A 20,699-nucleotide genomic window follows, 5' to 3' on the forward strand; every position below is an offset into this window, starting at 1 on the left:
GCTGTCCACTACCCTCTGCAGTCTCTTCCATTCCCTGATGTACTGAGTCAGTCCACTGCCCTCTGCAGTCTCTTACATTCCCTGATGTACCGGGTCAGTCCACTACCCTCTGCAGTCTCTCACATTCCCTGATGTACCGGGTCAGTCCACTACCCTCTGCAGTCTCTTACATTCCCTGATGTACCGGGTCAGTCCACTACCCTCTGCAGTCTCTTACATTCCCTGATGTACTGGGTCTGTCCACTACCCTCTGCATTCTCTTACATTCCCTGATGTACTGGGGCAGTCCACTACCCTCTGCAGTCTCTTACATTCCCTGATGTACCGGGTCTGTCCACTACCCTCTGCAGTCTCTTACATTCCCTGATATACTGGTTCAGTCCTCTACCCTCTGCAGTCTGTTACATTCCCTGATGTACTGGTTCAGTCCACTACCCTCTGCAGTCTCTTAGATTCCCTGATGTACCGGGTCAGTCCTCTACCCTCTGCAGTCTCTTACGTTCCCTGATGTACCGGGTCTGTCCACTACCCTCTGCATTCTCTTACATTCCCTGATGTACTGGGTCAGTCCACTACCCTCTGCAGTCTCTTAGATTCCCTGATGTACCAGGGCTGTCCACTACCCTCTGCAGTCTCTTCCATTCCCTGATGTACTGGGTCAGTCCACTACCCTCTGCAGTCTCTTAGATTCCCTGATGTACCAGGGCTGTCCACTACCCTCTGCAGTCTCTTCCATTCCCTGATGTACTGAGTCAGTCCAATGCCCTCTGCAGTCTCTTACATTCCCTGATGTACCGGGTCAGTCCACTACCCTCTGCAGTCTCTCACATTCCCTGATGTACCGGGTCAGTCCACTACCCTCTGCAGTCTCTTACATTCCCTGATGTACCGGGTCAGTCCACTACCCTCTGCAGTCTCTTACATTCCCTGATGTACTGGGTCTGTCCACTACCCTCTGCATTCTCTTACATTCCCTGATGTACTGGGGCAGTCCACTACCCTCTGCAGTCTCTTACATTCCCTGATGTACCGGGTCTGTCCACTACTTTCTGCAGTCTCTTACATTCCCTGATGTACTGGGTGCTTCTACTACCCTCTGCAGTCTCTTACATTCCCTGATGTACTGGGTCAGTCCACTACCCTCTGCAGTCTCTTACAAACCCTGATGTACTGTGTCACTCCACTTCCCTCTGCAGTTTCTTACATTCCCTGATGTACTGAGTCAGTCCACTACCCTCTGCAGTCTCTTAGATTCCCTGATGTACCGGGTCAGTCCACTACCCTCTGCAGTCTCTTACATTCCCTGATGTACTGTGTCAGTCCACTACCCTCTGCAGTCTCGTACATTCCCTTATGTACTGGGTCAGTCCACTACCCTCTGCAGTCTCTTAGATTCCCTGATGTACTGGGACAGTCCACTACCCTCTGCAGTCTCTTACATTCCCTGATGTACTGTGTCAGTCCACTACTCTCTGCAGTCTCTTACATTCCCTGATGTACCGGGTCACTCCACTACCCTCTGCAGTCTCTTACATTCCCTCATGTGCTGGGTCAGTCCACTACCCTCTGCAGTCTCTTAGATTCCCTGATGTACTGGGTCAGTCCACTACACTCTGCAGTCTCTTAGATTCCCTGATGTATTGGGTCAGTCCACTACCCTCTGCATTCTCTTACATTCCCTGATGTACTGGGACAGTCCACCACCCTCTGCAGTCTCCTACATTTCCTGATGTACTGTGTCAGTCCACTACCCTCTGCAGTCTCTTACATTCCCTGATGTACTGGTTCAGTCCACTACCCTCTGCAGTCTCTTAGATTCCCTGATGTACCAGGGCTGTCCACTACCCTCTGCAGTCTCTTACATTTCCTGATGTACTGTGTCAGTCCACTGCTCTCTGCAGTCTCTTACATTCCCTGATGTACTGGGTCAGTCCACTACCCTCTGCAGTCTCTTACATTCCCTCTTATACTGGGTCACTCCACTACCCTCTGCAGTCTCTTTCATTCCCTGATGTGCTGGGTCAGTCCACTACCCTCTGCAGTCTCTTACATTCCCTGATGTACTGGGTCAGTCCACTACCCTCTGCAGTCTCTTACATTCCCTGATGTACCGGGTCAGTCCACAACCCTCTGCAGTCTCTTACATTCCCTGATGTACCGGGTCAGTCCACAACCCTCTGCAGTCTCTTACATTCCCTGATGTACCGGGTCAGTCCACAACCCTCTGCAGTCTCTTACATTCCCTGATGTGCTGGGTCAGTCGACTACCCTCTGCAGTCTCCTACATTCCCTGATGTACTGGGTCAGTCCACTACCCTCTGCAGCCTCTTACATTCCCTGATGTACCGGGTCAGTCCACAACCCTCTGCAGTCTCTTACATTCCCTGATGTACCGGGTCAGTCCACAACCCTCTGCAGTCTCTTACATTCCCTGATGTGCTGGGTCAGTCGACTACCCTCTGCAGTCTCCTACATTCCCTGATGTACTGGGTCAGTCCACTACCCTCTGCAGTCTCTAACATTCCCTGATGTACTGGGTGCTTCCACTACCCTCTGCAGTCTCTTACATTCCCTGATGGACTGGGTCAGTCCACTACCCTCTGCAGTCTCTTACATTCCCTGATGGACTGGGTCTGTCCACTACCCTCTGCATTCTCTTACATTCCCTGATCTACTGGGTCAGTCCACTACCCTCTGCAGTCTCTTACATTCCCTGATGTACTGGTTCAGTCCACTACCCTCTGCCGTCTCTTACATTCCCTGATGTACTGGTTCAGTCCACTACCCTCTGCAGTCTCTTACATTCCCTGATGTACTGGGTCAGTCCACCACCCTCTGCAATCTCTTACATTCCCTGATGGACTGGGTCAGTCCACTACCCTCTGCAGTCTCTTACATTCCCTGATGGACTGGGTCAGTCCACTACCCTCTGCAGTCTCTTACATTCCCTGATGGACTGGGTCAGTCCACTACCCTCTGCAGTCTCTTACATTCCCTGATGTACTGGGTCAGTCCACTACTCTCTGCAGTCTCTTACATTCCCTGATGGACTGGGTCAGTCCACTACCCTCTGCAGTCTCTTACATTCCCTTATGTACTGGGTCAGTCCACTACCCTCTGCAGTCTGTTACATTCCCTGTTGTACTGGGTCAGTCCACTGTCCTCTGCAGTCTATTACATTCCCTGATGTACTGGGGCAGTCCACTACCCTCTGCAGTCTCTTACATTCCCTGATGTACTGGGTCAGTCCACTACCCTCTGCAGTCTCTTACATTCCCTGATGTACTGGTTCAGTCCACTACCCTCTGCAGTCTCTTAAATTCTCTGATGTACCGGGTCAGTCCACGACCCTCTGCAGTCTCTTACATTCCCTGATGTACTGGGTCAGTCCACTACCCTCTGCAGTCTCTTACATTCCCTGATGTACCGGGTCAGTCCACTACCCTCTGCAGTCTCTTACATTACCTGATGTTCTGGTTCAGTCCACTACTCTCTGCAGTCTCTTACATTCCCTGATGTACCGGGTCAGTCCACTACCCTCTGCAGTCTCTTACATTACCTGATGTACTGTGTCAGTCCACTACCCTCTGCAGTCTCTTACATTCCCTGATGTACCGGGTCAGTCCACTACCCTCTGCAGTCTCTTACATTACCTGATGGACTGGGTCAGTCCACTACCCTCTGCAGTCTCTTACATTCCCTGATGTACCGGGTCAGTCCACTAATCTCTGCAGTCTCTTACATTACCTGATGTTCTGGTTCAGTCCACTACTCTCTGCAGTCTCTTACATTCCCTGATGTACCGGGTCAGTCCACTACCCTCTGCAGTCTCTTACATTACCTGATGTACTGTGTCAGTCCACTACCCTCTGCAGTCTCTTACATTACCTGATGGACTGGGTCAGTCCACTACCCTCTGCAGTCTCTTACATTCCCTGATGTACCGGGTCAGTCCACTAATCTCTGCAGTCTCTTACATTCTCTGATGTACTGGGTCACTCCACTACCCTCTGCAGTCTCTTACATTCCCTGATGGACTGGGTCACTCCACTACCCTCTGCAGTCTCTTACATTCCGTGATGGACTGGGTCAGTCCACTACCCTTAGCAGTCTCTTACATTCCCTGATGGACTGGGTCAGTCCACTACCCTCTGCAGTCTCTTACATTCCCTGATGTACTGGGTCTGTCCACGACCCTCTGCAGTCTCTTACATTCCCTGATGTACTGGGTCTGTCCACGACCCTCTGCAGTCTCTTACATTCCCTGATATACTGTGTCACTCCACTACCCTTAGCAGTCTCTTACATTCCCTGATGGACTGGGTCAGTCCACTACCCTCTGCAGTCTCTTACATTCCCTGATGTACTGGGTCAGTCCACTACCCTCTGCAGTCTCTTATATTCCCTGTTGTACTGGGTCAGTCCACTACCCTCTGCAGTCTCTTACATTCCCTGTTGTACTGGGTCAGTCCACTGTCCTGTGCAGTCTATTACATTCCCTGATGTACTGTGTCAGTCCACTACCCTCTGCAGTCTCTTACATTCCCTGATGTACTGGGTCAGTCCACTACCCTCTGCAGTCTCTTACATTCCCTGTTGTACTGGGTCAGTCCACTACCCTCTGCAGTCTATTACATTCCCTGATGTACTGTGTCAGTCCATTACCCTCTGCAGTCTCTTACATTCCCTGATGTACCGGGTCAGTCCACTACCCTCTGCAGTCTCTTACATTCCCTGATGTACTGGGTCAGTCCACTACCCTCTGCAGTCTCTTACATTCCCTGATGTACTGTGTCACTCCACTACCCTCTGCAGTCTCTTACATTCCCTGATGTACCGGGTCTGTCCACTACCCTCTGCCGTCTCCTACATTCCCTGATGTACTGGTTCAGTCCACTACCCTCTGCAGTCTCTTACATTCCCTGATGTACTGGGTCAGTCCACTATCCTCTGCAGTCTCTTACATTCCCTGATATACTGGGTCAGTCCACTACCCTCTGCAGTCTCTTACGTTCCCTGATGTACCGGGTCTGTCCACTACCCTCTGCATTCTCTTACATTCCCTGATCTACTGAGTCAGTCCACTAACCTCTGCAGTCTCTTACATTCCCTGATGTACTGGTTCAGTCCACTACCCTCTGCCGTCTCTTACATTCCCTGATGTACTGGTTCAGTCCACTACCCTCTGCAGTCTCTTACATTCCCTGTTGTACTGGGTCAGTCCACTGTCCTGTGCAGTCTATTACATCACCTGATGTACTAGGTCAGTCCACTACCCTCTGCAGTCTCTTACATTCCCTGATGTACCGGGTCAGTCCACTACCCTCTGCAGTCTCTTACATTCCCTGATGTACTGGGTCAGTCCACTACCCTCTGCAGTCTCTTACATTCCCTGATGTATTGGGTCAGTCCACCACCCTCTGCAGTCTCTTACATTCCCTGATGTTCTGGGTCAGTCCACTACCCGCTGCAGTCTCTTACATTCCCTAATGTACTGGGTCAGTCCACCACCCTCTGCAGTCTCCTGCATTCCCTGATGTACTGGGTCAGTCCACCACCCTCTGCAGTCTCTTACATTCCCTAATGTAATGTGTCAGTCCACTACCCTCTGCAGTCTCTTACATTCCCTGATGTACAGGGTCTGTCCGCTACCCTCTGCAGTCTCTTACATTCTCTGATGTACCGGGTCAGTCCACTACCCTCTGCAGTCTCTTACATTCCCTGATGGACTGGGTCTGTCCACTACCCTCTGCAGTCTCTTACATTCCCTGATGTATGGGGTCATTCCACTACTCTCTGCAGTCTCTTACATTCCCTGATGGACTGGGTCAGTCCACTACTCTCTGCAGTCTCTTACATTCCCTGATGTAACGCGTCAGTCCACTACCCTCTGCAGTCTCTTACATTCCCTAATGTAATGTGTCATTCCACTACCCTCTGCAGTCTCTTACATTCCCTGATGTACCGGGTCAGTCCACTACCCTCTGCAGTCCCTTACATTCCCTGATGTACTGGGTCAGTCCACCACCCTCTGCAGTCTCTTACATTCACTGATGTACTGGTTCAGTCCACTACTCTCTGCAGTCTCTTACATTCCCTGATGTACTGGGTCAGTCCACCACCCTCTGCAGTCTCTTACATTCCCTGATGTACTGGGTCAGTCCACCACCCTCTGCAGTCCCTTACATTCCCTGATGTACCGGGTCAGTCCACTACCCTCTGCAGTCTCTTACATTACCTGATGTACTGTGTCAGTCCACTACCCTCTGCAGTCTCTTACATTACCTGATGGACTGGGTCAGTCCACTACCCTCTGCAGTCTCTTACATTCCCTGATGTACCGGGTCAGTCCACTAATCTCTGCAGTCTCTTACATTCCCTGATGTACTGGGTCACTCCACTACCCTCTGCAGTCTCTTACATTCCCTGATGGACTGGGTCACTCCACTACCCTCTGCAGTCTCTTACATTCCCGATGGACTGGGTCAGTCCACTACCCTTAGCAGTCTCTTACATTCCCTGATGGACTGGGTCAGTCCACTACCCTCTGCAGTCTCTTACATTCCCTGATGTACTGGGTCTGTCCACGACCCTCTGCAGTCTCTTACATTCGCTGTTGTACTGGGTCAGTCCACTACCCTCTGCAGTCTCTTACATTCCCTGATGTACTGGGTCAGTCCGCTACCCTCTGCAGTCTCTTACATTCCCTTATGTACTGGGTCAGTCCAACACCCTCTGCAGTGTCTTACATTCCCTGATGTTCTGGGTCAGTGCACTACCCTCTGCAGTCTCTTACATTCCCTGATGTACCGGGTCACTCCACTACCCTCTGCAGTCTCTTACATTCCCTGATGTACTGGGTCAGTCCACTACCCTCTGCAGTCTCTTCCATTCCGTGATGTACTGGGTCACTCCACTACCCTCTGCAGTCTCTTACATTACCTGATGTACTGTGTCAGTCCACTACCCTCTGCAGTCTGTTACATTCCCTGTTGTACTGGGTCAGTCCACTGTCCTGTGCAGTCTATTACATTCCCTGATGTACTGGGTCAGTACACTACCCTCTGCAGACTGTTACATTCCCTGTTGTCCTGGGTCAGTCCACTACCCTCTGCAGTCTCTTAAATTCTCTGATGTACCGGGTCAGTCCACTACCCTCTGCAGTCTCTTACATTCCCTGATGTACTGGGTCAGTCCACCACCCTCTGTAGTCTCTTACATTCCCTGATGTTCTGGGTCAGTCCACTACTCTCTGCAGTCTCTTACATTCCCTAATGTACTGGGTCAGTCCACCACCCTCTGCAGTCTCCTGCATTCCCTGATGTACTGGGTCAGTCCACCACCCTCTGCAGTCTCTTACATTCCCTGATGTACTGGGTCAGTCCACTACCCTCTGCAGTCTCTTACATTCCCTGATGTACCGGGTCAGTCCACTACCCTCTGCAGTCTCTTACATTCCCGATGGACTGGGTCAGTACACTACCCTCTGCAGTCTCTTCCATTCCCGATGGACTGGGTCAGTCCACTACCCTCTGCAGTCTCTTACATTCCCTGATGTACTGGGTCTGTCCACGACCCTCTGCAGTCTCTTACATTCCCTGATGTACTGAGTCAGTCCACTACCCTCTGCAGTCTCTTACATTCCCTGATGTACTGGGTCAGTCCACAACCCTCTGCAGTCTCTTACATTCCCTGATGTACTGGGTCAGTCCACTACCCTCTGCAGTCTCTTACATTCCCTGATGTACTGAGTCAGTCCACTCCCCTCTGTAGTCTCTTTCATTCCCTGATGTACTGGGTCAGTCCACTACCCTCTGCAGTCTCTTACATTCCCTGATGTACTGAGTCAGTCCACTCCCCTCTGCAGTCTCTTTCATTCCCTGATGTACTGGGTCAGTCCACTACCCTCTGCAGTCTCTTACATTCCCTGATCTACTGGGTCAGTCCACTACCCTCTGCAGTCTCTTACATTCCCTGATGTACTGAGTCAGTCCACTACCCTCTGCAGTCTCTTACATTCCCTGATGTACTGGGTGCTTCCACTACCCTCTGCCGTCTCCTACATTCCCTGATGTACTGGGTCAGTCCACTACCCTCTGCAGTCTCTTACATTCCCTGATGTACTGGGTGCTTCCACTACCCTCTGCAGTCTCTTACATTCCCTGATGTACTGAGTCAGTCCACTCCCCTCTGCAGTCTCTTTCATTCCCTGATGTACTGGGTCAGTCCACTACCCTCTGCAGTCTCTTACATTCCCTGATCTACTGGGTCAGTCCACTACCCTCTGCAGTCTCTTACATTCCCTGATGTACTGAGTCAGTCCACTACCCTCTGCAGTCTCTTACATTCCCTGATGTACTGGGTGCTTCCACTACCCTCTGCCGTCTCCTACATTCCCTGATGTACTGGTTCAGTCCACTACCCTCTGCAGTCTCTTACATTCCCTGATGTATTGGGTCAGTCCACTACCCTCTGCAGTCTCTTACATTCCCTGAAGTCCTGAGTCAGTCCAATACCCTCTGCAGTCTCTTACATTCCCTGATGTACCGGGTCAGTCCACTACCCTCTGCAGTCTCTTCCATTCCCTGATGTACTGGGTCAGTCCACGACCCTCTGCAGTCTCTTACATTTCCTGATGTACTGTTTCAGTCCACTGCTCTCTGCAGTCTCTCACATTCCCTGATGTACCTGGTCTGTCCACCACCCTCTGCAGTCTCTTACATTCCCTGATATACTGTGTCACTCCACTACCCTCTGCATTCTCTTACATTCCCTGATGTACCGGGTCAGTCCACTACTCTCTGCAGTCTCTTACATTCCCTGATGGACTGGGTCACTCCACTACCCTCTGCAGTCTCTTACATTCCCTGATGTACCGGGTCAGTCCACTACCCTCTGCAGTCTCTTACATTCCCTGATGGACTGGGTCACTCCACTACCCTCTGCAGTCTCTTACATTCCCGATGGACTGGGTCAGTCCACTACCCTTAGCAGTCTCTTACATTCCCTGATGGACTGGGTCAGTCCACTACCCTCTGCAGTCTCTTACATTCCCTGATGTACTGGGTCTGTCCACGACCCTCTGCAGTCTCTTACATTCGCTGTTGTACTGGGTCAGTCCACTACCCTCTGCAGTCTCTTACATTCCCTGATGTACTGGGTCAGTCCGCTACCCTCTGCAGTCTCTTACATTCCCTTATGTACTGGGTCAGTCCAACACCCTCTGCAGTGTCTTACATTCCCTGATGTTCTGGGTCAGTGCACTACCCTCTGCAGTCTCTTACATTCCCTGATGTACCGGGTCACTCCACTACCCTCTGCAGTCTCTTACATTCCCTGATGTACTGGGTCAGTCCACTACCCTCTGCAGTCTCTTCCATTCCGTGATGTACTGGGTCACTCCACTACCCTCTGCAGTCTCTTACATTACCTGATGTACTGTGTCAGTCCACTACCCTCTGCAGTCTCATACATTCCCTGTTGTACTGGGTCAGTCCACTGTCCTGTGCAGTCTATTACATTCCCTGATGTACTGGGTCAGTACACTACCCTCTGCAGACTGTTACATTCCCTGTTGTCCTGGGTCAGTCCACTACCCTCTGCAGTCTCTTAAATTCTCTGATGTACCGGGTCAGTCCACTACCCTCTGCAGTCTCTTACATTCCCTGATGTACTGGGTCAGTCCACCACCCTCTGTAGTCTCTTACATTCCCTGATGTTCTGGGTCAGTCCACTACTCTCTGCAGTCTCTTACATTCCCTAATGTACTGGGTCAGTCCACCACCCTCTGCAGTCTCCTGCATTCCCTGATGTACTGGGTCAGTCCACCACCCTCTGCAGTCTCTTACATTCCCTGATGTACTGGGTCAGTCCACTACCCTCTGCAGTCTCTTACATTCCCTGATGTACCGGGTCAGTCCACTACCCTCTGCAGTCTCTTACATTCCCGATGGACTGGGTCAGTACACTACCCTCTGCAGTCTCTTACATTCCCTGATGGACTGGGTCACTCCACTACCCTCTGCAGTCTCTTACATTCCCGATGGACTGGGTCAGTCCACTACCCTTAGCAGTCTCTTACATTCCCTGATGGACTGGGTCAGTCCACTACCCTCTGCAGTCTCTTACATTCCCTGATGTACTGGGTCTGTCCACGACCCTCTGCAGTCTCTTACATTCCCTGATGTACTGAGTCAGTCCACTACCCTCTGCAGTCTCTTACATTCCCTGATGTACTGGGTCAGTCCACAACCCTCTGCAGTCTCTTACATTCCCTGATGTACTGGGTCAGTCCACTACCCTCTGCAGTCTCTTACATTCCCTGATGTACTGAGTCAGTCCACTCCCCTCTGTAGTCTCTTTCATTCCCTGATGTACTGGGTCAGTCCACTACCCTCTGCAGTCTCTTACATTCCCTGATGTACTGAGTCAGTCCACTCCCCTCTGCAGTCTCTTTCATTCCCTGATGTACTGGGTCAGTCCACTACCCTCTGCAGTCTCTTACATTCCCTGATCTACTGGGTCAGTCCACTACCCTCTGCAGTCTCTTACATTCCCTGATGTACTGAGTCAGTCCACTACCCTCTGCAGTCTCTTACATTCCCTGATGTACTGAGTCAGTCCACTCCCCTCTGCAGTCTCTTTCATTCCCTGATGTACTGGGTCAGTCCACTACCCTCTGCAGTCTCTTACATTCCCTGATCTACTGGGTCAGTCCACTACCCTCTGCAGTCTCTTACATTCCCTGATGTACTGAGTCAGTCCACTACCCTCTGCAGTCTCTTACATTCCCTGATGTACTGGGTGCTTCCACTACCCTCTGCCGTCTCCTACATTCCCTGATGTACTGGTTCAGTCCACTACCCTCTGCAGTCTCTTACATTCCCTGATGTATTGGGTCAGTCCACTACCCTCTGCAGTCTCTTACATTCCCTGAAGTCCTGAGTCAGTCCAATACCCTCTGCAGTCTCTTACATTCCCTGATGTACCGGGTCAGTCCACTACCCTCTGCAGTCTCTTCCATTCCCTGATGTACTGGGTCAGTCCACGACCCTCTGCAGTCTCTTACATTTCCTGATGTACTGTGTCAGTCCACTGCTCTCTGCAGTCTCTCACATTCCCTGATGTACCTGGTCTGTCCACCACCCTCTGCAGTCTCTTACATTCCCTGATATACTGTGTCACTCCACTACCCTCTGCATTCTCTTACATTCCCTGATGTACCGGGTCAGTCCACTACTCTCTGCAGTCTCTTACATTCCCTGATGTACTGGGTCAGACCACTACCCTCTGCAGTCTCTTACATTCCCTGATGTTCTGGGTGCTTCTACTACCCTCTGCAGTCTCTTACATTCCCTGAAGTACTGGGTCAGTCCACTACCCTCTGCAGTCTCTTACATACCCTGATGTACTGTGTCACTCCACTTCCCTCTGCAGTTTCTTACATTCCCTGATGTACTGAGTCAGTCCACTACCCTCTGCAGTCTCTTACATTCCCTGATGTACTGGGTCAGTCCACTACCCTCTGCAGTCTCTTACATTCCCTGAAGTACTGGGTCAGTCCACTACCCTCTGCAGTCTCTTACATACCCTGATGTACTGTGTCACTCCACTTCCCTCTGCAGTTTCTTACATTCCCTGATGTACTGAGTCAGTCCACTACCCTCTGCAGTCTCTTTCATTCCCTGATGTACTGGGTCAGTCCACTACCCTCTGCAGTCTCTTACATTCCCTGAGGTACTGAGTCTGTCCACTACCCTCTGCAGTCTCTTACATTCCCTGATGTATTGAGTCAGTCCACTACCCTCTGCAGTCTCTTACATTCCCTGATGTACTGTGTCAGTCCACTACCCTCTGCAGTCTCTAACATCCCCTGATGTACTGGGACAGTCCACTGCCCTCTGCAGTCTCTTACATTCCCTGATGTACTGGGTCAGTCCACCACCCTCTGCAATCTCTTACATTCCCTGATGTACTGGGTCAGTACAGCACCCTCTGCAGTCTCTTACATTCTCTGACGTACTGTGTCAGTCCACTACCCTCTGCAGTCTCTTACATTCCCTGATGTACCGGGTCAGTCCACTACCCTCTGCAGACTCTTACATTCCCTGATGTACTGGGTCAGTCCACTACCCTCTGCAGTCTCTTACATTCCCTGATGGACTGGGTCAGTCCACTACCCTCTGCAGTCTCTCACATTCCCTGATGGACTGGGTCAGTGCACTACCCTCTGCAGTCTCTTACCTTCCTGCGCATTCAGTCGGCCATCCCAGACGGTGATGCAACCAGTCGCAGTGCAACAGTGCCTCTGAGGAGTTTGTTTGAGTGTTCAGTGACAAGCTCCTTTCTATTTACTTTGGCCAACATCTCTCTCATACCTCTGCAAGCTTTGTAATACGGGAGGAAACCAGAGCACCTGCAGGAAATCCACGTGGTCGTGCGGAAGAATATTTTAAACACCTGATGGATAGTGGTGGGAATCAAAACCCGATCTTTCAGACAATGCTGCTTAGCATTGTGCTAACTGCTGTGTTGCTGTGCTGCACCATGTAGACACAATCATGGGGGGTGCCCATGATCTATTGGGTGAGTCCACTAGTCTCTGCGGTTCCTTACATTCAGACAGCCATCCCAGACGGTGAGGTAACCAGTCACAGTACTTCCAACACTGCATCTGTAGAAGTTTGTTTGAGTGTTAGGTAACAAGACAGACTTTACCTTCTATTAAAGTAAAGATTGTGGTGGGCCTCCCTCGTGATTGCACATTGTAGGTGCAAAGTACATGGTGGCTGCTGGTTGGCAAGGATTCCTTGGGCCAAAAGGCCTGTGAGGTGTCTCCCCACAAGTCTCTGATATTTGATTGCACTTCCATCCCTGTTGTGAGATTCTCTTGGTCCACAGATCCGAAATGGATGTGATGGACAGAGTGCTGAGTCTGCCCTGATAAAATAATAGAGGCACCATTAGCAGACCACGAGGTTCCTGTCTGGTCTGGAGACAGAGATCGACCTGGTCAGTGGAATAGAAATAGCAAACACTAGAAATAATTATTAGTCAGTCAGCATCTGTGGAGGAAGGAATAGAGTTTGTGTTTCAGGTCATGCAAGTGTGGATGGTGAATGAAGCTGACCCTTGCATACGGTTCACACAGAGCAACTCACTGCACCGTGCATGGAGGCAGGGCAAGGGAAATCAGTAACAATGCAGGATAACGTGGAACAGCTACAGAGAGAATGCAGTGTAGGTACGCAATAAAGTGGGAAATCATGACAAGGTCGATTATGAAGTCAAGTTTCCACCTTATTCTGAAATACTGGCCGAAAATAGGCTTAATTGTCGATATCTCTCCTCACACATCAAACCTACTGTCCCAGGTAATGGTCTAGTGAAGCTTCATTGCAATACTTCTACAGGAAGAACATGTTTCCTCAATACTTCCTTAGGAGGGTAGACCTTCAGCGTGTCCCTGTGATGCACACCAGTGTCGATAGACGCACCAAAGAAAGCATCCTGTCCACGTGCATCACAGCTTGGTATAGCAGTGACACTGCAGAGAGTGTGAACACAGCTCAACACATCACAGAAACCAGCCTCCCCTCCACGGACTCTGTCTACACTTCTCACTGCCTTGGTAAAGCAGCCAGCAGAATCAAAGCCCCCCCCCCCCCCCACCCCGGGCATTCCCTTTTGTCCCCTCTTCCTTTGGGCAGATACAAAAGCCAGAAAGCACACACCAGCAGTCTCCAGGAGATGTAACAACATCTTGACTTCCATACTGTTCCTGCAGATCAATTCATTACACTATGGCACTGTGAGGTGAGGAGTGAAGGTTCTGGCATTGGGGAGTGGGCGACTGTGAGGTCAGGAGTGAAGGTTATGACACTGGGGAGTGGGCGACTGTGAGGTCAGGAGTGAAGGTTATGACACTGGGGAGTGGGCGACTGTGAGGTCAGGAGTAAAGTTTATGACACTGGGGAGTGGGCGACTGTGAGGTCAGGAGTGAAGGTTATGACACTGGGGAGTGGGCGACTGTGAGGTCAGGTTATGGGAATGGGGAGTGGGCGACTGTGAGGTCAGGAGTAAAGTTTATGGCACTGGGGAGTGGGCGACTGTGAGGTCAGGAGTGAAGGTTATGACACTGGGGAGTGGGCGACTGTGAGGTCAGGAGTAAAGGTTATGACACTGGGGAGTGGGCGACTGTGAGGTCAGGAGTAAAGGTTATGACACTGGGGAGTGGGCGACTGTGAGGTCAGGAGTAAAGGTTATGGCATTGGGGAGTGGGCGACTGTGAGGTGAGGAGTGAAGGTTATGACACTGGGGAGTGGGCGACTGTGAGGTCAGGAGTGAAGGTTATGACACTGGGGAGTGGGCGACTGTGAGGTCAGGAGTAAAGGTTATGACACTGGGGAGTGGGCGACTGTGAGGTCAGGAGTAAAGGTTATGGCATTGGGGAGTGGGCGACTGTGAGGTGAGGAGTGAAGGTTATGACACTGGGGAGTGGACGACTGTGAGGTCAGGAGTGAAGGTTATGGCTCTGGGGAGTGGGCGACTGTGAGGTCAGGAGTGAAGGTTATGACACTGGGGAGTGGGCGACTGTGAGGTGAGGAGTGAAGGTTATGACACTGGGGAGTGGGCGACTGTGAGGTCAGGAGTGAAGGTTATGACACTGGGGAGTGGGCGACTGTGAGGTCAGGAGTGAAGGTTATGACACTGGGGAGTGGGCGACTGTGAGGTCAGGAGTGAAGGTTATGACACTGGGGAGTGGGCGACTGTGAGGTCAGGAGTGAAGGTTATGGCACTGGGGAGTGGGCGACTGTGAGGTGAGGAGTGAAGGTTATGACACTGGGGAGTGGGCGACTGTGAGGTCAGGAGTGAAGGTTATGACACTGGGGAGTGGGCGACTGTGAGGTCAGGAGTAAAGTTTATGGCACTGGGGAGTGGGCGACTGTGAGGTCAGGAGTAAAGGTTATGACACTGGGGAGTGGGCGACTGTGAGGTGAGGAGTGAAGGTTATGACACTGGGGAGTGGGCGACTGTGAGGTCAGGAGTAAAGGTTATGACACTGGGGAGTGGGCAACTGTGAGGTCAGGAGTGAAGGTTATGACACTGGGGAGTGGGCAACTGTGAGGTCAGGAGTAAAGGTTATGACACTGGGGAGTGGGTGACTGTGAGGTCAGGAGTGAAGGTTATGGCACTGGGGAGTGGGCAACTGTGAGGTCAGGAGTGAAGGTTATGACACTGGGGAGTGGGCGACTGAGGTCAGGAGTAAAGGTTATGACACTGGGGAGTGGGTGACTGTGAGGTCAGGAGTAAAGGTTATGACACTGGGGAGTGGGTGACTGTGAGGTCAGGAGTGAAGGTTATGGCACTGGGGAGTGGGCAACTGTGAGGTCAGGAGTGAAGGTTATGACACTGGGGAGTGGGCGACTGAGGTCAGGAGTAAAGGTTATGACACTGGGGAGTGGGTGACTGTGAGGTCAGGAGTGAAGGTTATGGCACTGGGGAGTGGGCAACTGTGAGGTCAGGAGTGAAGGTTATGACACTGGGGAGTGGGCGACTGAGGTCAGGAGTAAAGGTTATGACACTGGGGAGTGGGCGACTGTGAGGTCAGGAGTAAAGGTTATGACACTGGGGAGTGGGCGACTGTGAGGTCAGGAGTGAAGCTTATGGCACTGGGGAGTGGGCGACTGTGAGGTCAGGAGTGAAGGTTATGGCACTGGGGAGTGGGCGACTGTGAGGTCAGGAGTAAAGGTTATGGCTCTGGGGAGTGGGCGACTGGGAGGTCAGGAGTAAAGGTTATGGCTCTGGGGAGTGGGCGACTGGGAGGTCAGGAGTAAAGCTTATGACACTGGGGAGTGGGCAACTGTGAGGTCAGGAGCAAAGCTTATGACACTGGGGAGTGGGCGACTGTGAGGTCAGGAGTGAAGGTTATGGCACTGGGGAGTGGGCGACTGTGAGGTCAGGAGTAAAGGTTATGACACTGGGGAGTGGGCGACTGTGAGGTCAGGAGTGAAGGTTATGGCACTGGGGAGTGGGCGACTGTGAGGTCAGGAGTGAAGGTTATGACACTGGGGAGTGGGCGACTGTGAGGTCAGGAGTGAAGGTTATGACACTGGGGAGTGGGCGACTGTGAGGTCAGGAGTAAAGGTTATGGCACTGGGGAGTGGGCGACTGTGAGGTCAGGAGTGAAGGTTATGACACTGGGGAGTGGGCAACTGTGAGGTCAGGAGTGAAGGTTATGACACTGGGGAGTGGACGACTGTGAGGTCAGGAGTAAAGGTTATGGCACTGGGGAGTGGACGACTGTGAGGTCAGGAGTAAAGGTTATGACACTGGGGAGTGGGCGACTGTGAGGTGAGGAGTGAAGGTTATGACACTGGGGAGTGGGCGACTGTGAGGTGAGGAGTGAAGGTTATGACACTGGGGAGTGGGCGACTGTGAGGTCAGGAGTGAAGGTTATGACACTGGGGAGTGGGCGACTGTGAGGTCAGGAGTAAAGGTTATGACACTGGGGAGTGGGCGACTGTGAGGTGAGGAGTGAAGGTTATGACACTGGGGAGTGGGCGACTGTGAGGTCAGGAGTGAAGGTTATGACACTGGGGAGTGGGCGACTGTGAGGTCAGGAGTGAAGGTTATGACACTGGGGAGTCGGCGACTGTGAGGTCAGGAGTGAAGGTTATGACACTGGGGAGTGGACGACTGTGAGGTCAGGAGTAAAGGTTATGACACTGGGGAGTGGGCGACTGTGAGGTCAGGAGTAAAGGTTATGGCACTGGGGAGTGGACGACTGTGAGGTCAGGAGTAAATGTTATGACACTGGGGAGTGGGCGACTGTGAGGTCAGGAGTGAAGGTTATGACACTGGGGAGTGGGCGACTGTGAGGTGAGGAGTGAAGGTTATGACACTGGGGAGTGGGCGACTGTGAGGTCAGGAGTGAAGGTTATGACACTGGGGAGTGGGCGACTGTGAGGAGAGGTGTAAAGTTTATGGCACTGGGGAGTGGGCGACTGTGAGGTCAGGAGTGAAGGTTATGACACTGGGGAGTGGGCGACTGTGAGGAGAGGTGTAAAGTTTATTGCACTGGGGAGTGGGCGAATGTGAGGTCAGGAGTGAAGGTTATGGGAATGGGGAGTGGGCTACTGTGAGGTCAGGAGCAAAGGTTATGGCACTTGGGAGTGGGCGACTGTGAGGTCAGGAGTGAAGGTTATGACACTGGGGAGTGGGCGACTGTGAGGTCAGGAGTGAAGGTTATGACACTGGGGAGTGGGCGACTGTGAGGTCAGGAGCAAAGGTTATGACACTGGGGAGTGGGCGACTGTGAGGTCAGGAGTGAAGGTTATGACACTGGGGACTGGGCGACTGTGAGGTCAGGAGTAAAGGTTATGGCACTTGGGAGTGGGCGACTGTGAGGTCAGGAGCAAAGGTTATGACACTGTGGAGTGGGCGTCACAGTCGCGAAGCGGTCAGTTTGACACCATTACAGCTCTTGGCACTGGAATTCGCATTTCCGTTCCAACGTCGTCTGTACGGAGTTTGTACGTTCCTCCCCGTGAATGTGCGTTCCTTTGTGCGCTCTTGTTTTCTCCCACGTTCCAAAGGTGAGGAGGTTAATCGGTCATTGTAAATTGTCCTGTGATTAGGCGAGGGTTGGATAGGTGGGTCGCTGGGTGGCAGGGCTCGTTGGACCGAAGGGCCTGCTCCTTGTGGATTCTCTAAACTACTTAATAGTTTTACAGACAGACAGACTTTATTGATCCCTAAGGGAAATTCAGTTTCGTTACAGTCGCACCAACCAAGAATAGTGAAGAAATATAGCAATATAAAACCATAAATAATTATATAATAATAAGTTAATCACGCCAAATGGAAATAAGACCAGGACCCGCCTATTGGCGTAGGGTGTCTGACACTCCGAGGGAGGAGTTGTAAAGTTTGATGGCCACAGGTAGGAATGACTTCCTATGACACTCAGTGTTACATCTCGGTGGAATTTTCTAACAGCGAGGTAGAAGCTGTACCAGAGCCTGGTGGTATGTGAATGACTGTAATCCACCAGTTTCAGCATCACTTCACTCTGATGTGGACACAGATGTCTAAATTTCAGAACTTGCCTTTCTCTCTCACACTCTATTTAAATTAATTTCACAGGTGGTCAGTAATGGAGGATTCACCGACCAGAAGCTCAAACCAAACAACAGATCGCAGCCTGCAAGAGTCACTCAATCCGCCGGGTTCTGAACATCCACAGACTTTGTACGTGGAAGCAGAAAGTTCCACCGACCGTGGGGAGAAATGGCCAACGTATTCTGAGTGTGAGCAGGACTTCAGTCAAGCATCCACACTGACAAGTGACCAGATCAGTCACTCTGGGGAGAAACCGTGGAAGTGTGAGGACTGTGGGAAGAGATTCATTTCTCCTTCCCACCTGGAGACTCACCGCCGAAGTCACACTGGGGAGAAGCCCTTCAAGTGCTCTGTTTGTGGGAAAGGATTCACACAGTCTTTCAATGTAAAGACACACCAGCGAGTTCACACAGGGGAGAGACCGTTCACCTGCTCTGTGTGTGGGAAGGGGTTCAGCCGGTCGGGCAGCCTGGTGATACACCAGCGAGTTCACACCGGGGAGAGACCCTTTGCCTGCTCTGAGTGTGGGAAGGGGTTCACCCACCCGGCTACTCTGCGTAATCACCAGCGAGTTCACACGGGGGAGAGGCCATTCACGTGCTCTGTGTGTGGGAAAGGATTCGCCCAGTCACTAAACCTAAAAACACACCAACGGCTTCACACTGGGGAAAGGCCATTCACTTGCTCTGTGTGTGGGAAGGGATTCACCCAGTTATTCAACCTAAAAACGCACCAGCGTGTTCACACGGGGGAGAAGCCGTTCACCTGCTCCGAGTGTGGGAAGGGATTCACCCGGTCTGACAAATTAACGGAGCATCAGCGAGTTCACACTGGGGAGAGGCCGTTCACCTGCTCTGAGTGCGGGAAGGGGTTCACCCACCCAGCCACTCTGCGGAACCATCAGCGAGTTCACACCGGGGAGAGGCCGTTCACCTGCAATGAGTGTGGGAAGGCATTCAGTTACACAACCAGTCTGCAGGATCATCAGCGAGTTCACACTGGGGAGAAGCCGTTCACCTGCTCGGAGTGTGGGAAGGGATTCAGCCGGTCGGGCAGTCTGGTGGCACACCAGCGGGTTCACACTGGAGAGAGGCCGTTCACCTGCTCGGATTGTGGGAAGGGGTTCATTCAGTCGTCTGAGCTGCTGATACACCGGCGAGTTCACACTGGCGAGAGGCCGTTCATTTGCTCTGTGTGTGGGAAGGGATTCACCCAGTCATTCAACCTAAAAACGCACCAGCGAGTTCACACAGGGGAGAAGCCGTTCATCTGCTCCAAATGTGGGAAGGGATTCACCCACCCAACCAATCTGCGGAATCATCTGCGGGTTCACACGGGGGAATAATCATTCATCTATCCTGTGTGTGGGAAGGGGGTCATCCAATAATCCAGTCTGTGGAATCACTAGCAAGTTCTCACTGAGGTGATGCTGTTCATTTGCTCTGAGTCATCCAGTCTGCAGAATCATGGTGAGTCAATGAGTGACTGTGGGAGCTGGATTCTCCTGTTGTTGCTACTGATGATATCCAGGATTTGACCATGGACATTGTCCAGGTCTGGGTTCATTCTGCTAATGTTTACAGCCCATGATTGGAGTTTAATGTTCTTGACAAATGCTGAATAAATCACCTTGAACTTTAACACCCAGTCTGTTTCCCGCATAGTTAATATATAGATAAGCACTTATTGATAACAAGGGAAATTACAGTGTCACAGTAGCATTATAAGTGTATAGATACACAAATATTAAAAGAGAAGTAACTCCCCCGCTACAGGTTGTCTCGTTACAGAGCCTGATGGCTGAGGGTAAGAATGAGCTCACGTAGCGCTCTTTGGAGCAGCGCAGTTGTCTTAGTCTATCATTAAACATGCACCTCGGTTCAGCCAAGGTGGCATGCAGAGGGTGAGAAACATTGTCCAGAATTTTCCATGGGGTCCATTCTTCTACCACAGCCTCCAGTTTGACTCCTAGAAGAGAGCCAGCCATTTTAATCAGTTTATTGAGCCTGTTGGCAGCACCCACGTTGATATCATTGCCCCAGCACGCCACCACATAGAAGATTGTACTGGCAACAACGGACTGGTAGAACATGTGAAGGAGAGGCCTGCACACTCCAAAGGATCTCAGTCTCCTGAGGAAGTAGAGGTGACTCTGACCCTTCTTGTACAAAGCCTCTGTGTTGGTGTTCCACTCAAGTCTGTCATCCAGGTGCACCCCCAGGTCCTCACCATCAATAGTAACAGGGAGCAGTGCAGGATGTGTCTTCCTAAAATCCATCACCAACTCCTTTGTCTTACTGATGTTGAGCTGCAGATGATTCAGCTTGCACCGTTTGACAAAGTCCTCCACCAGGGTCCTGTGTTCATCTTCCCGTCCTCCCTTCATACACCCGACTATTGCTGAGTCATCAGAACATTTCTGCAGATGACATGACTCAGTGTGGTATCCACCCTATCATCTTATACACCTCTGTCAGTTCACCTCTCATCCTCCGTCGCTCCAAGGAGAAAAGGCTGAGTTCACTCAACCTGTTCTCATAAGGCATGCTCCCCAATCCAGGCAACATCCTTGTAAA

At 51.4% G+C, this 20,699-nt stretch overlaps 1 protein-coding gene across 1 annotated transcript in view; it reads left to right on the plus strand.

Moving 5' to 3' along the window:
- Nucleotides 1–19,783, plus strand: part of LOC132381608 (gastrula zinc finger protein XlCGF57.1-like) — a 183,234-nt gene extending 163,451 nt beyond the window's left edge. The window contains exon 2 of the mRNA XM_059951124.1: nt 18,148–19,783. Within this exon, the coding sequence (XP_059807107.1) occupies nt 18,158–19,468 (1,311 nt within the window). The 5' untranslated portion in view covers nt 18,148–18,157 and the 3' untranslated portion in view covers nt 19,469–19,783. The remainder of the gene's footprint in view (nt 1–18,147) is intronic.
- The last annotated feature ends 916 nt before the right edge of the window (nt 19,784–20,699 follow it).

The sequence above is a fragment of the Hypanus sabinus genome, chromosome 26, assembly GCF_030144855.1.
Source record: "Hypanus sabinus isolate sHypSab1 chromosome 26, sHypSab1.hap1, whole genome shotgun sequence".
NCBI classification, from domain to species: domain Eukaryota; kingdom Metazoa; phylum Chordata; class Chondrichthyes; order Myliobatiformes; family Dasyatidae; genus Hypanus; species Hypanus sabinus.